The sequence below is a fragment of the Phaenicophaeus curvirostris genome, chromosome 2 (assembly GCF_032191515.1).
Source record: "Phaenicophaeus curvirostris isolate KB17595 chromosome 2, BPBGC_Pcur_1.0, whole genome shotgun sequence".
Classification (NCBI taxonomy): domain Eukaryota; kingdom Metazoa; phylum Chordata; class Aves; order Cuculiformes; family Cuculidae; genus Phaenicophaeus; species Phaenicophaeus curvirostris.
Genome location: NC_091393.1, coordinates 49,677,868 through 49,695,043, shown reverse-complemented (window position 1 = coordinate 49,695,043; position 17,176 = coordinate 49,677,868). Strand labels below are relative to the sequence as shown.

Genomic DNA, 17,176 nt, shown 5'->3' with positions numbered 1-17,176 from the left:
ACAGTTCCGTCACAGACAGTGAATCGACAGTTTAGACATGACAGAGCAGAAAAGAAGCGTGTGGGTCAGTGTAACATGGGCCAACATTACAGTGCCTGGCAGCTTTGAAAATCAGAAAAGACTGAGTCTTTGTAAGAATAGGAAAGCACAGAAACGGGACATGACATCCAGCAGGATTAGGTACCTATTAATATCCTAACTCTACGTGATATGATATAGTTCTTCCATAATAGAAAATTATCATTTGACAAAAATTCTCCTTTAAGCTCCACGCCAACACGTGAAACACGCAAGTTTTCTGGAAGACTAGTTACTCTACTTGAAAACAACAGAAAGTACTTATGCATTTTTTCTTCCCTTAGCCACAAGTATGTTAAATGACTTCGTATTGGAGGTGGGCCAAGAAGTAGCTTAGCAGCTTGTTAGAAGTAATAAACTAAAGATTCAAAAGCATCTGTGTAGTGATCCTGACCGGGAGACCCCTGTGCACTGAGGATTCCATCATCCACATCACAGTGAACCTGAGCAGTCCCAAGCCTGTGCTCTGCCGTGCCGCGTGTCCAGCGTGTTGTGCTGCACAGATTCCTTGGCTGAGGGACAAACTCAGCCACCTCCTTATAACAGAGAAGCGTCTCACTTGGTACCAGTGATTATGTCACCTGTCTGGGCTTGCCTTTATCTGAAAGTGCAGCAAGTTCTCCTGCAAACATCCTTTAGGAATAGGCTTGTTTTCTTGTAAGGAAATTGTTTAATAGCTCAAGAGACCAAAATGGAGCAACCTTTCCTTGGCAGGATCTGCCATGGGTAAGTCCATCTGGGGCCTGCTGATGCTGTGCAAATGCAGGGTGCTCGCCCTCTGACGGGAGGTAAGAATTACTCCTTATCTGTGTTCCTCTCTTTGTTCTATCTTATTAAAATGTCTATTTTATTCATCTATTTTGTGTTGGGCCCTCCTTACTGAGACCCAGAAAGAGCCCTGCATCATCTTTCTCTCTCTCCATCTCTCTTTCATCTCATCACCACCCCAGGTGCAAAACAATGTCTTATACGGATTTTTTTAAAAAACTTTTTGTTGTATTTGCGGGAAACAAACTCTGACAAGAAAAAATCATCTGGAAAGATACTAAATTTAAGTTTAGGTGATACTATCATTTGCACCACTACATCAGTAAAGCAGATGTTCCAGTTAGGACTGGCTAGGTGGGCATGACATGTATGAACAAATTCAAAGGAACAGGCTGCCTGGGGAGGTGGTTGAGTCACCTTCCCTGGAAGTGTTTAAGGCACGGGTGGACGAGGTGCTGAGGGGCATGGTTTAGTGTTTGATAGGAATGGTTGGACTCGATGATCCAGTGGGTCTCTTCCAACCTGGTTATTCTATGATTCTATGATGCTTACTGTAGAGAGTTTCCATCAAGAGCTCTGGTGCTACCTGGAAAGCCACAGGGATGGTCTCTGTGATTAGTTGCCTTTACAAGACCTTTTTCTAGGATTTATAGGCTAAGACCTCTCAAAAGGTTATTTTGTCTACTCATTATGCAAAGGTGGAGATATTTTGCAATGTAACAGGTAGGGTTATGATGCTTTAGGGGATGGAAGAGAGCAAGGAGGGATGTAATTCTGTTTAATTTAAACGTTTACCCTAGAGATATAAACTAACACAAAAAAAACCTCAGAGACCTGCAAAATGGACTGCTGCTGATACAAAGACACAAACGCATGCTTTACTTTCTCCAGCGAGGACAGAGATAGTCGCCTTTTTTGGACTGTCACCCCAAAACCCACATCTCGGAGTGGTAGGAGGTGGAGGCTGCATGCCCACCCCTCACACTGCAAACTGCCAAATGAGGAGGACCTATGGGTGTGTTTCCCAGGCAGAGACAACAGGGTCCCCAGAGCAGAGCCCCGTCTTGCAACCATGGGCAGGACTGGGCTGAGCACTCAACCAGACCTCAGGCTCATTCAGAAGTTTCAGCCTGGGCTTCTCGCCCCAGGATTGCTGCTTTCCCACTGCCAGGGGACTAGGTCGCCCAGCAGCCTTCACAGCTGTACTAACCCAGTGAGCCTTTAAACCTGAAACACAACTCGTGCCAGCTGTATTTCTTTAAAACAGTAATGTTAATGGTTTAAAACAGTAGTATAAACCTCTGACATGAGACAAATGCATCTAGACTATGATGGTATGTCCAAGCTGTGGCCATGGTACTGTCTGGTCAATGGTATGATGTCCCTAACTGCTGCGGTCATGAAGCTACACGATCGTGACGTTAAGCCTGAATGACTCACAAACTACCTGTGCTGGGGCTGGGAACATACATAAATAGTGAGTGCAGCAATGAGACCTGTGTTTTCACAATGATTGCTCCCTTGCTTCTATAGCCACAGCACTGACATGGTTTGATCGCATGTGAACTGCCCCTTAACTCCTAAACATTTGCAAAAATAAAGGTCCTATGAAATACAGAAACAGTTAGAAATTCAATGCAAAAAAAGATGTATTTCTCTTGTGGCCTCCTCTTAATAATTGAATACCCTCAGATTTTAAGTTTTTTATTAAACTTTGCCCTTGTACTGCAGACAGTGGCCTGGAAACATGACCTATTCACAGCCAGAAAAAAAATGAAGGCAGAAAAAAAGCATCTCAAGCATTCTTTACAAAAGAACTTGCCAAAACCTCAACTTTACATCAGTATCTCAATGTTTTCGCACCCTGACTCATAAAATGTTGAGCATGTGGGGGAGGTAGAGAGTGAAGGGATGGCACTGCCATTTTAAAAATGATTATAAATAGATAAAATGCCAACTGTCTGGATTTGCCCTCAAGACATCATTAACTGGCCAAGATTATTGCCATCATCTATAACTAACAATGCAAAGATGATTAGTTTTGTTTCTTAAATTTAAAGAGTGTCATAAGACTTGACAGTAACACCTGCAGCTTGCAAGGTACAGTTCAAGTCGGGATTTTTCTAGATAGTTCCAGGGCTGTTTCTTTTTCTGTTTAAAACTGAGATTATCAACATAGCACTATAAAATATACACTTGCATGATCACTATCAGTCTGGATTGCAATAAAACACAAATTCACAGTATCATTTACTTTGCACTGTTTATACCATTTACTTCCCCTTGCTTCTGCTGAAGTGAACTGGTTTCGGTTTCCCTTCTGCAGAAGTCGAGGGCACGTTTCACCCCTGGCTGCATCCCACTGCCATGTCCTGCCAGTGCTCAGGCTGCAGATTGCAGAGGGGAAGGTTTGACTTTCACATCCTAATGCTAAGCCTGCTGGGTGTCTTAAAAATGTAAGGGAAGCACATAGGTTACAGGCTTAAACTTAGTGATGATAGTGAGAATGTAGTATTGCCATTTGTTTAACCTTTCATTTTCTGGGCTGCATATTGTTATACTTTTAAGATGAGGTGTGTTCAGTAATGTTCAACAAAGCTGTCGAGACCCTTCCTAGGGCACACATCTATGAACAGGGTCCCAAACATGTTTCAGAGCTCTTTTTCTCACCATGCAAGGTATTCGAGAGGGAATCAAGCTGACGTATGCTACAAACTTAGGATCCCTTCCAACTTGAGATATTCTATGATTCATAAACTGCCAAATGTGTTTATAGAGAAGAAAACAATTCTGAGAAGTCTCACTACAGCAGTTCCCTGCTATTGGGCCAGCTGGCTGGGCTTGCTTGAATGTAATACAATACAAATGTAAGCACATAGAGCATGCGTTGTTTTCCGCAGCACGAAGTTAGATACAGGTTAGGGAATCTGACTCCTGACTCAGAGCAAACTGTTTAGTCTTAGTGTCGGGAATACAAAAGCAAAGACCAACTTCCCAAGGAGCCCAAGGCTGTCTTTTACACAGTGATTTCATCTCCTGACATGTTTTTCAGCACACCACATGCCATGCAGGGAGTAAGCACACAGGGTCTAGTAGCAACTCATGCTCACCCACTGCAGATGCTCCTGTCCCCTTCCAGCCAGATCCATTTGCCGAGATAATGAAAGGTCTCTTAGTAGACTCTTAAGAAGAAAATTCCAGACATTTCTGTATAGGCATGAGCACTACTCAGTGACCATGCTTCCCAGCACAGATCCCAGGAGAGTTTATGTGTGGATGTGTGCTGATTCCCCATGGACATAAATCTGGGACAGGCACTTTGGCATCCAGCACAAACAAAGTGGCAATGCCTCTGGGTATATGAAGGCTCACCTGATTTTAGGTTCTCAGCAAAGTTTTCCAGCCACCTCTTAGATGCCTGTGGACTTGGATCAACCTGAGTAGCTTACAGATGTTATGAATCACATACTGAATTAAGAATCATAGAATAGCTGGGGTTGGAAGGGACATTAAAGATCATCCAGTTCCAACCCCTCTGCTACAGGCAGGGACACCTCCCACTAAACTAGGCTGCTCAAGGCCCCAACCAACCTGGCTTTGAACTCTTCTAGGGAGGAGGCATCCACAACTTCCCCGGGCAACCTCTTCCAGTGTCTCACCACCCTCATTGAGAAGAATTTCATCTTAATATCTAGTCTAAATTTTCCCCCTTCCAATTTAAAGCCATTTCCCCTCATCCTATCACTACATGCCTTTGTAAAAAGTCCCTCCCCAGCTTTCTTGTCGGCCCCCTTCAGATATTTGAAGGTCGCTATAAGGTGTCCCTGGAGCCTTCTCTTCTCCAGGCTGAACAACCCCAACTGTCTCAGCCTGTCCTCATAGCGGAGGTGCTCCAGCCCTGATCATATTCATAGCCCTCCTCTGGGCCCTTTTCAAAAGTTCCATATCCTTCTTATGTTGAGGATTCCAGAAATGGACGCAATACTCAAAAACAACCAAAGTCAGGTACTCAAACGTCACCAAAGTTACCCATAACACAATTACTACCATCTTTGGATCTTGACTTCTGTGTTAGCTGCTACATAGTCTTGAACTCCTGGTGAATGGTGGTGAGTGCCTTCAACTGCTGTTGCCTTTTTATTTCTCTTTCCTGAGAAAACTGAAAGCTGATTTCCAAGAAAACCATACTGTGCTCCAAAATACAACTTTATAAAGGGAGCTTTTTGAAACATTATATACAGAGACATACCCAGGCCTCCAAACCAATAAAGACTGGGCAATAATGTGTCTTCTATCACCAAAGCTTCCCAGAAGATCTAATTCCGCAAGATACAAACTCTCAATTATTATGATGTCATCTTCTGAGGCATTTTGCATACTCAGCAAAGACCAGAAAATACAGCTGAGTATATTCCCATTCAAACATAATTGTCATTTACCGAATACTATCCCACTGGGGAAAAAAAATAGTCAGGTTTTGAGTTTGTATTGTAACAATACATATGCATAATATGCATATGCAAATACATGGTGTATACTGTTGTTCTCTCTGGAAAACAGCTTTAAGGGTGGCAAGGTGGCCGTAAGGCTCTTAGTGTCACTGAGCTTGCACTGGTTGTGAAGGAATAAGCTCCAAAAAGGAGCAAGGCGGTGGGCATAATGCTACTGTATTTGCGAAAATGCAGTACTGGAAAATGCTCAGGTCTGACTCTAAAGTATTTCTCTGAAAGCAGCTTTGATCTGGATCTGATCTGACAAGACTCTGGAGTGTGTTTGTAGATCACACGACTCCCTCTCCAGGTACCAGCCTGGTATTTAACCTCCCAGAGTCACTCAGGTGCTCTGGCAGAGATAAGCATAATCTGCAATGACATCCAGGCTACGCCACAAGATAATGCTTCTTCTGGTGCATTATTCAAAATACCTGCCAGGAGACTAGCTTCAGCTGCTTAAATATGCATCCATATAGTGCACTTGTGGCTAAAGCTGAACTCAGAGTGGCAGAACTGAACTGCCACTCTCAGGAAAACTTTATTAGAACAATTTCACGTTAAGCAGTTTGTAGCTAGATCGTAAAAACACCAGCTTTCTAGAAACACTATCAAGCACTTACTCTTAACTAACTCATTCAACTGGCTTGGTTTCTTTAGTGGGGTTTTTTTGTGTTTGTTTTTTTTTTAAAAGGAGTGCCTGGAAATATTGACTATACGGATTCCTTGAAATCATTGTATTGGAGCAACTTTTCAACCAGCTATTCATTTTCTTTGAGAATGTCATTTCAGATCAAAAAGCTAAAGACATCTTGCCTTGAAAGTCAAATCCTTAGATCTAAGTTGCTATGGGTGTTGGACCTTTCAGCAAAGGCAGACAGTTGTTTTTCAGCATCACCTGTAATATTAACACTCTTGACTTGGACCCTATCTGCATGCATTGGAGAGCACTAAACAGTTCTTTTGTCCTTGTGTTTTTCTCTGATATGTAATATTTCCACCAAAGGGAACAGTTTGGGTCTTTTTCATAAGCTTATTGGCCAGTTTCCAAGGTAAAAATTGACTTGCCTGTAGAGAAGCAGAAAAAAATCCAAAACAAAGCAGAGTATTTTGGCATATATCATCATCTTTTGGGTTGCAAACCATACGTTTTTGGTCTACGGGTTCATTTTCCTTCAAACTGCTTTGTTAAGCAATTCAAGGCTCTTCATGGCTGGCTTTGGAATGAATCACATTCTTACACATCAGAAAAAGAAATCCATTACAGATTAAACATTCCATTTTTACCTGAAAAGGACATGAATGAGAACATAAATTTTGCAAAATTATTGACTGCATCAGCTTACAAGAGAAATGCATGTTGGGTTTTCCTGCTTCTTTTAAGTCCTTGCAACCATGACAATTATCAAACAAAGGATTTTCAGGCAACTCCGAAGACAAATTATTCTGCAGGGTGTAGACCAAACCTTTGAAACTGTTCTTTTATACTAGGTGAAGGTGATACAAATATATCATTAATGGTTAGTGTTTTGATATCGAGCCATAAGGCCAGTCATGTGGCATTCATTGGTTCAGGCTGCATGATCTTAAAGGCTCTACAACTGTTTGAACATGCTTAATAGTCACTTTGTGCTGTTGAAGCAGTGGAGAATCTCAGCCTACTTCTCAAATATCCAACTATTTTAAAATAAAACTGCCAGGTATCAGTGGCAACGTAATCAGTTTTCAGGGTGTAAGAACTTCCTGCTCCTCTTACTCTTGTTCCTTCAAGGGTTTTCTGTGACAAAGAAACTAAGTAAAGATAATCAACCTTACACAGATATGAATGGCAGAAGTGATATTTCTGTCACAGAGAGAAATCCCTTGAAGCGGAAAGAACACTTCAGCAAAGCTTTGGGGGGGAGATGAGACACGAACAAAACAAAACATGCATTTTCAAAATTCATTCCAACATGAGAGGCATGTAAAAGATACTTCATATACTTTTCAACGCTTCCTTCACTCAAGTTCTCAGCAAAAACCTATGCTCACAAGAGAAATAGCTGCAAAGTTTAAGATGTTACCCCCTCCCTCACCAGAGGTTATGCAAATCTGCACCTCAGCACCTTCACAGCTTAGACAAAACTCCTCTGAAAAGCATGTTGATCTCCAGTCACAATTTTGCATGGAAACAGCTGAGGTGAGCACATACACTCCAGTCCACCAGTTACTCTAACAGTCCCTGCAGAAGACATACAGAGGTAACATCCTAAATTGTACCAGCTAGATTTGCCTGGAGTTCATCTAACCTCCCTTTGAGGTTCTACCATGCTCTCAAAGCTTACAGATGGAGACTGAATTAGCTAAGCTACTCTTTTACTGATATCCCAGCATTGTTATAGGCAGGTAACTGCTCTACTGACCACTATTTTATGCCGCTGTGAAAGATTTCTGTAATCTTCCTACTTCCCAGCTGTCAGGACAATGACTTGCTGGTTTGGAATCGTTGGTTTTCCTGGTTGACTTACAAACTTACTTCAGACCCATGGCTGGCAAGGTCACAAAACCATCACAGGGGACTGGTGATTGTCCTGCTGTTTACAAACCCGGTAACGCCTTCCCCAGTTTGCTCTTCTACTATTGTGTCAAGTGCTCTAGGAACTACCTCTTAAGTCCAGGCCATTTGCTGTGGTAATTATATTCTTAACAGAGGTGTGGTCTTACACATGTGAAACAACGTTAGCATTTCATTTTTCACTGAAAAAAAAAAATAAAAATACAGACAAGAAGTCATCAGTGCTTGTATATAACCTGAAGAAGCCTACACAATTTGGGAGGCAGTAGACACATTAAGAATTGCAGCGAGGGCAAGTTCTTGAATATACATCCTTGTTCATGTTATTCCGTTTCTACTTCCAGAAACAGAGGGAAAAGTAATCTCAACTCCTCCAGTCAGTACACAGTTACACTTCCCTCCAGTTGTTACAGATTTGTTTTGTGCCAAGTTTCTCTGTCCCTTGCTACACAGTGTTCCCAGAAGCCCTGAATCATGTATTAGCATTGTTAAGAGTGTAAATATAAAATAAGAGACACACAAAGGTCTCTTCATAGTTACATCTCAGCTGCAACACAGCACTGAGTCTTAAACTTACTGGCACCTAAATTTTCAAGACAAGAGGCCCCTTCAGCACTTAAAAAGCTGTTGCAAACACACACAGAAAACTATATCCTGGCTGAGGCAGGCTGATGCCCTCCCGTACCAGAACCAGCAACTCAACCACAAAGCACGCAGTATCTGTCAGCATACTCAAGCTATCCAACAAAGCCAGGCAATGACTCAGGCTTTGGACAAAACAGAGGAAGAGGAAAAGCCAACTGCAGTTGTCTGGTAAGGCAGAGCTGTCTGGTCTTACCCCTAGGGCAGAAAGCCTGTGTCTTGGTCCGTCTTTTTTACATCTGTGCAGCACAGCGGTGTAGGCACTTGTCAGCTCAGGTCTGGAAGCAGAATAGTTGCATTGGAGTGACACAGCACTGGAGCCAGTAAGCTGTGCAGAGCTCCTTCTCTGCTTCTTTGTTCCAGCTGGCTTGGACCCAGACAGCTCAAGTTTCTCTGCGTATCAATTCCCTGCTCTCCAGATTCTGGGGCCAGCACAGGCAGAGACAGCCCAGATCTGTTTGCACACAGGATTCAAGTTGTCTTCCTGTTGCACCAAGTAGAGCAAACAAAGATGAAAGGGGCAGCAGCTGGAATTACAGAGCTTTGTAGAGATTCCATAACCATGTGTGCATTTCCTGTATCTAGAAATAAGGAGACACTTTTCAGGCATTTTGCTCTTGTAAAAGGCTGCTAAGTAAAGGGAAATTCACACATTCTGCAACTTTAAGAGCTGCAGCTGCAAAGTGAAAGCACAAGGCAGTAAGCAGTTTGCTCACCCACTGCTACTTTCTTCGTGCAGCAATCCTTTCTCCTTACTGGAGGAAGCATTTTTACCTTCTAAGTACCAGCATTAAGCTAGGAAACAATCCAAAGGGCTTTTTTTTTCCACTCTCACTTTCCACCTGGAGTGATTTAGGGAAAGTATGATTTCTGTGAGGAAAATAATCACAAACTGAAGCTGCTGTACTATCTTCTGGTTAAAGCTGCATGAAAGCACTTGGGGAGCTCCTCATCAACTTCCTTCGAAAGTCTAGAGGACAAAAAATGAAAGCATATTACACTGCCAGACATGAATCAGGTACAGTTATCATTCATGGCTTTTTGTGGTCACTGTGAAGGACCGCCACTCTTCATCTGAATCATGCTACAAAATTATTTCTATCTCACTGTATAGTTACTTAACTGTGTTCCTTACAAGAATTCAGTTTGTTTTCATATCAGAATGCAAACAGAAAGAGAAACAACAGCAATAAGAACTAGGTAAGTATGTGCTTTTATTTTATACTTTCATGGCACATTTTGATTTGTAAACATTAAATTACCAGTCACCTCCTTCATATGTTGAAAATAACATCCAGACATTTGAAAGTATTACCTGAGAATCTTCTTTTTAATAAAAGAGATAGATCTGGCACCTTTAACCTTACTCACACACAGTACCATTTTAGGAAGAATTACAAAAGGGAATGTTTCCAAAATAGGACAGTTTCCTTTTGACTATAAAGATATAGAAAATGCATCAAAACACCTTGGAATGATCAGCCTTATTCAGAGGATTCAAGTCACTGTCTCAAACAATTCCGCTAATGCATAGCTGAAACACTGCATCAGTCCTGCAGCAGCATGATATCAACATTGTCATGAACACCTTGTAAAAGCAGCTCCCCTTGATAAGTGACAATCTTCCGGCGTTTTGCAGCCTTAAGAGTTCCCACTAGGGCTTCAAAGAGGTTGGCACACTTTTCATCAGCAAAGAGCACACCAAATTTCACGCTCACTTGTCCATCAGCGTCTGTACCAAAGATATAACAAGAAAATACAAGCAGATTTTCATTCAGTTTGGAGATTACTGAGGAAAAAAAGGTGACATGCAATGAGAATATTGAAAGTAAACCTCATAGTGTTTCCCCATTTATCAGGGAACGTATTATGAATGCTGACGATAAATAGTAGGCAGAACTCCCACCTGGTATGACTTTCCTTTTTTTCCAACAACTCATATCAAGGACCACATATCTGCCTGTTTATTTTTACTGATGATTTTCTGAAACCTGTAACTAGCACAGTCTATTGAACCTCTTCAAAACAAAATGAGGAAATTAGTTTTAATTTTTTAAAATGTTAACTTTTTTCAAATTTTTTTCACTTCTAAATATTTAAAGTTCACACTGAAAAAAAACTGCAATGTGAATTAATTTCTCACACAAAGCAGTAATTTTAAAATATATTTGAAGGTGAGCTATGTTACTCTTAAAAGGTAGATGCAGTCATACAAAATGCAAGATCTATGTATCCATTTAGGTTCTGAAAAGCAAATGGAACTGAAGGAAATTGCATCAGAACTGAAATATATGAGCAGGCAGCACATCCACAAATTGCACAAGTATTTGTAAAGAAAGAGAAGTTTTAACAATGAAAAACAATCTTAAAAGAAAAGGTTACCTTCTAAGCCAGGTTGGGACTACAACTTTAACCCCTGGATTAATTTTAGGTATAGAGATCAATTCCTTCTGAAGAATACTATAATGAACAGAATTGAAGAGCATGAATTCTGATGTTCAGAAGTTATTAAGGAAGGAGCTGGGAATAAAAGGTGTGACTATCTTCTTTGACGGCTGTAACAAGTAGTGTAAGTGTGAAGAAAAGGCTAACTTTGCAGTTGATTTTAGTGGGAGCAGGATTTCAGGCCTACATCCTCTGTGCTGTAGAGGCTTAAATGTTTAACTCCATAAAAGAACTACTTTAAAGGATGGGCCGGACACAGGGAGTACCATACAGCCCAACATTAAGTATATATGCAAGTTTTCAGGTTACCTGAGCCTGCTGAATTAGATTTGCCAAGTTCATAGGTTAATATAACCTCTGTATGCCACAAATGTCATATACACACATGTATGTATAACATAACTACATCTATATGGTCAGAGATATTAAAACACTTACTTTTGGTTCCCAACCGCCGAATCTCCTCAACTAGGAGGCTAATTTCATGTTCCACATTCATTGTGGTCTAAAAAGTAAAACAAATTTTGATAAAGTTATTAGGAGACCTGTGCCCTCATAGCCTGTGCCAAGTTCATCAGGAATGTCACAGCACTTTGTAAATCCCAGTAGCCTGGAGACACAAGGCTACAGGATAATCTGAGATTCCAGTGTTGCACAAATAAAGTGCCTCCACACCTTCACATTTGAGGGGAAGTGAACAGAAACTACAGCCTTGGAACATTCTAAGCACAAATACAATGAGCTACTCTCAAAATACAAAATATGCAGAAAGGTCAGGGCAAGAAGGGTTGTTTGTTTGAAAGAATGAGCTTAGCCTGTCACAGAATCGTAGCATCCTGGTAATGTCATAGGTTTAGTTCAGCTGTCAATGCCTTCAATAAAAATGGAACACATTCCTTTAAATTCCTCTCTGGGATATGTGGTAGATTTGTGTTTTTAACCACACCATAGCTTTCCACTTATCCTGGCAAGATACTGCAGACATCCAGATGGTTACAGCAGGTCTATACACACGGTGCCTGAATGGACAGTGGCTACTGCACACCTGCTAATGACAGTGGAATTGAACCAGAGACAAACTATGCAAGTGTCTCCTAAGAATGCCAACATTCATCTCCATTCATAGTGACCAAGGAACCGCAACATTGCCAAACATACCCTGGGCATCTCTTTGCTTAGAAACACAGCGATTTTCGCCAATGGGCACCAGTGCCTTAGAAGGAACAGTTTAGCCACACACAACTTAGTAGATGGCAACACTACAGTTGCACAAAACACTGTTTGGCTACAAAGCATCCATGGTCAATAACTGCAGGCATCTGAAAGGTGTTTTGGCACCTACGTTGTGCAAAGCTGCACCAACACAATGAAACCTTTAGATGTGAAAGTCCTTAAGCAAAGCATTGCAGTGCAGCATCCAGAAATGCTAACAACACAGGATGGAACAAAAGCTATGGAGATAGCTTCTGGAGCACTGTCGGGAAGGGGCTCAGTGAGCAGTTTCTGCTGTTCAAGAAATCAGGATTTCTGCACAGATAAAATTGACATCTGGATGTATCTTAATTTGCCTCCTTTTCTTCTTTTTTTTTTTTAGTTAAAATAGGTAAGAGTGACATAGTTCCACCTCCTGACTCTCATCATTTATCCAACAAGCAAAACACCTCATAGCAGGGTCTGATTTTCAGCTCCAAAATCCACTTGGAAAAATTTGTCTTTTTAACATGCAAAATTGAGCCAATTCAGAATCAGCATGTGTTTTGGGCAAAACCCCGTCCAAACCACAGTCTTCTCACACTTAACGCATGGTAACAGGAAACACTCAAATGAGCATTAACAGGCTAACACGTAACATCCCAACAGGATATGGTGCCTGTACGCCACCTCGACAAAGCTGCCTTAGAAGGGCATGGCAGCAGGGCTGCAGAATTTTAATTGCCTTAGATGAAGTCTACAGACTCTTAGATTTTGTTTAACTGAGCCCTAAATAAATTGTTACAAGTCACTGGGGAAAACATAACCCACCTACCAAAAAGCTCACATTACTAATATTTTGGGCATAATTAGCTTCTCTTCCATGATATTCTTTTAACTTTAAAGGATATTTTTTGTTTTCACTCTTCAAATTGATGTTAATTTAAAATTCTTTTCCATCATACACATACACTGTCAGTTTAAATAGCAACATTGAGGTTAATTCAAAAAAACCAAAAACTCGACATTACACAACACTTTCAAGACCAGAGAACCACAAAAGGAAGAAGGAATGCTGGGTATTCTAAGAACACCTAAATATTTACTTTATATTGCTATACACTTGAGATGCCAGCTATCCAAAGTGGTCAGTTGTCAAAGCATGCGAACTATTGAACTCTAGCACCCGTGATGCCAACACATGGCTGGAAGCCAGCGTGGGTTTTCAGTACGTGGCAGGAAAAACTGAACTTCTCTTTGTCAGCTGGAAGCTCCTGAGCACAAACAGATAGAATCATAGAATAATTTGGGTTGGAAGGGACCTTAAAGATCATCTAGTTCCAACCCCCCTGCCCTGGGCAGGGACACCCCACTAGATCAGGCCGCATCCAACCTGGCCTTGAACACCTCCAGGGATGGGGCAGCCACAGCTTCCCTGGGCAACCTGTGCCAGGGCCTCACCACCCGCATAGTGAATAAATTCTTCTTTTTATCTAGTCTAAATCTACCCCTCTCCACTTTACACCCATTGCCCCTTGTCCTATCACCACAAGCCTTTGTGAACAGTCCCTCCCCAGCTTTCCTGCAGCCCCTTCAGGTGCTGGAAGGTCGCTATAAGATCTCCTCGGAGCCTTCTCTTCTCCAGGCTGAACAACCCCAACTCCCTCAGCTTGTCCTCATATGAAAGATGCTCCAGCCCCCCGATCATCCTTGTAGCCCTCCTCTGGACCCGCTCCAACAGCTCCACATCCTCTTTACGCTGAGGACTAACCACACCCCTGCCACCGACCTCTCCCGCCGCAGCCCCCGCGGCCGATGGCTCCTCGCCGGGCACGGTCCCTTTCCCCGCTCGCCCTCCGGGGCCGCCGGCCTGCGCCGCCCCCCCCGCCCCGCCCCGGCGCCCTCGGGCTCCGCCGCCGCTGGGGGCGGCTCCTCGGCTGCTGCGCCGGCGCCCTCGTGCTGCGGGTGGTTCAGGCGTTAGAGCGTTGGGTAGGTAAAGCGCTTGCCGAGGGCGGCCGGCCCGTAGCGCCCTCTCTTGCAGCAGGTCAGCTCTCAGCAGAACGCACCGGGGTCTTGCGGTCACCTTCTGTTTCCATGCTGTGAGAATTAGTTGATAAGTTTTGCCGCAGCTGCTTTGTCTGCTTAATTATCATGTCATATAAACCTGTCTTGTATCAAGAGAGAATATGCAGACAATCTCCAGACATGGATGAATAACCTGAAAGAATAAAGTATCTCTTAGAGTTGCAAGAGCTTATGGATGTGTTTAATTAGAATCAGAGAATCATAAAATCATAGATTAATTTGGGTTGGAAGAGACCTTAAAGATCATCCAGTTCCACCCGCCCTGCCATGGGCAGGGACACCTCCCACCAGCCCAGGCTGCCCAAGGCCCCATCCAGCCTGGCCCTGAACACCTCCAGGGATGGGGCAGCCACAGGGAAACCCATGCCAGTGCCTCATCACTCATAGTGAAGAAATTCCTCCTTATATCTAGTCTAAATCTGCCCCTCCCGAGTTTATACCCATTGCCCTTTGGCTTATCACTACAAGCCTTTGTAAATAGTCCCTTCCCAGCTTTATTGTAGCCCCTTCAGGTACTGGAAGGTTGCTATACAGTCTCCTTGGAGCCTTCTCTTCTCCATGCTGAACAACCCCAACTCTTAAGTCTCTCAGCCTGTCTTGTAAGATGTAGCTGGTTTAGGTCAAGAGATAACCTGTTTTAGGGCTGTGAGAATTTATTGATGTGCTTAACTGACGTGAGATGTAGTTGTCTTGGGTCAGGAGGTAACCTGAAGAGAGTCTCTAGACATGGTTGGATAACCTAAAAAATAAACATTCTTTGAGAACTTACACAGATCTTTGTCTAAAACTAGTGTATATACCTACTGCTTTTGTAAGATGGGATGCCTTTTTTAGAAGGGCATCCGATTCTGTGCTGAACTGTAAAATAAAAATATTATTGTTTTTGTTTCAAAGACTTTGTCCTTTTCAATATTTTACCAGTGAATCAGTGTTTCTCACAATACAATTTCTTCATAATCTCCATCCTCATTGGCTTCCTCAAGTGAGACCATTCCATATTGTCTTCTTATGCCCCCACATTTGTTTTCTTCTGGAAAAACAGTTCTTTTTCCAGAGGAAGTGAATGAGTGAGGTTAACATCATTTACCTTCAATAAATGAATAGAATCATAGAATCACACACTCATTGAGGTTGGAAAAGACAGAAGATCATCCAGTCCAACCATCAGCCCAACAGCACCATTTCTACTAAACCGTGTCCCAAAAGTGCCATATCATGTTGCAGTTTATGTCATTTTTTATTCAGTACCAAGTCCTTGCACCCCACAGTGTGGAGAGCAGGCAATTTCATTTTTTCTGTCTTGTATCTTGGTATTCACTACTGCTCTTGTCTCTCTTGCTTCCTCTTTACCTCATGGAAATGCTTCCATCTCTTCTCTCAAGGACACAGGCATTAACTCCTACAAAGCAAGGAGGCTGTTGCCAACCCACTGAGGCTCACACCAAATGTCTCCAGAAAATTCTCACTGGCGCAGCTCAAGGCATTGCTGGTCCCAGCTGTCTCCCCCACCTTCTTATCCGGCATGACTGCCTGTAAGGCGCAGTTGGTGTGAGAAGCTATTTCCAGCCCTTGCGATTCACATTTTCATGCATTAGCTTCCGAAAGGGAGACTGAGATACTTTCTCAGACTGTGGGCTGTGCTGGTTAGGTCTCCTCCCTTACTACATTCTTCCATCCCTGATGTAAGGATGAATAAATAGCTAACAGCACCTTAAACCACTACAGCAAGCTCTGCTAGGGTTTGTTTGGCAGAATCTGCAGCTAGATAAATTGATTTGCACAGTGGAAATGACGCTGAGAAGATTGCATTTTTATCAGTCCAGGGATGTATGACTGGAGTTCAAGACCTTTTCTTTTCCAAGGGATTTTTTTGATGTTGGTGTTCTTATAAGATTAACTTTTCCTTGGAATAATCACTATTTATCAGCAAAAGAATCTTTGGTTAGTAAAAAAACTCCAATGTTGCTTTCTGTTCAAGGAGCTATGTGTTCAGCAGGTGATAGCGTATCAAAACATTTTCTCAAACAGACTAGATGTATTTAACATCAGTAAGGGGTGCTCTTTATTTAAAAACAAACAAACAAACTTGATAGTTAGGAAAACAAATTAAGATTGAAAAGGCTACATTCCTGAGTCGATAATGACTTTAATGAAACTTCATTCTGTCTGAATTAAATCAAAAGACAGTGGAGAATTCTCAGAAAAATGTAGAATCTGAGGAGCATTGATGCTGTGAGCATATGATGGTGTATGTGCTTAAATTAAGGCATACTGCATTTCCTAAGATTTTCATTTTGTAGGCCAACACAATGCTAAATACTACAGTAAAAAGAAGAGACACTTAAGGAAAATCTGAAAATTGAGATAAATCTTTTAAAAGAGAATCTAATTAGTATGTTAGCAGATATCGCAAGTATTCCAGTTGCTTAGCAATACAGAATAAAAGTGCTTATCTTCTGGTTTATTGTTGACATGCTTCCAGTTGTATCATGCGCATACTCTAGATTCCTTAATCATCGGAACACCATTATATATGGAAAAACTATATAGGCCTTCGCTATGTATAATGGGATTATTATGGATCACTTATGTTTGATCAAGCAATAGTTCAGGACTTTCCACACCAAAGGTGGTATTATTATTATTACTGTTGTTGTTGTTACTAAATAATTCATTTTAGAAATCCTTTTCTAAGTCTGTTTTGAATGATAACCCCTAATTTATAAGAAGCAGATCAACTTACACATATGAGAAAGATGAACAAAAATCTGTAATTCTTATTTTCTTTTAACCCTTCTTTTATAAGGAAGTACAAAGTATATTTTTGTAATTCTGCTTTTTGAGAACAAAGTGTCATGTACTCAGGAACATATCAGGAGATTATCAGAACACAATATGCTTTCATAACTATTTCTTTCATGGC

The 17,176-nt window shown here is 41.8% G+C and overlaps 1 protein-coding gene across 1 annotated transcript; it reads right to left on the bottom strand.

Annotated features, from left to right (window-relative positions):
• Window positions 1-9,843: 9,843 nt before the first annotated feature.
• Window positions 9,844-14,038, bottom strand: ABRACL (ABRA C-terminal like). The gene is made up of 3 exons (XM_069852004.1): window positions 13,958-14,038; window positions 11,416-11,482; window positions 9,844-10,264 (listed from the first exon to the last, which is right to left on the bottom strand). The coding sequence occupies exons 2-3, from the start codon at window positions 11,474-11,476 to the stop codon at window positions 10,080-10,082; spliced, it is 246 nt and encodes an 81-aa protein (XP_069708105.1). The 5' UTR covers window positions 11,477-11,482; window positions 13,958-14,038; the 3' UTR covers window positions 9,844-10,079.
• Between the last annotated feature and the right edge of the window lie 3,138 nt (window positions 14,039-17,176).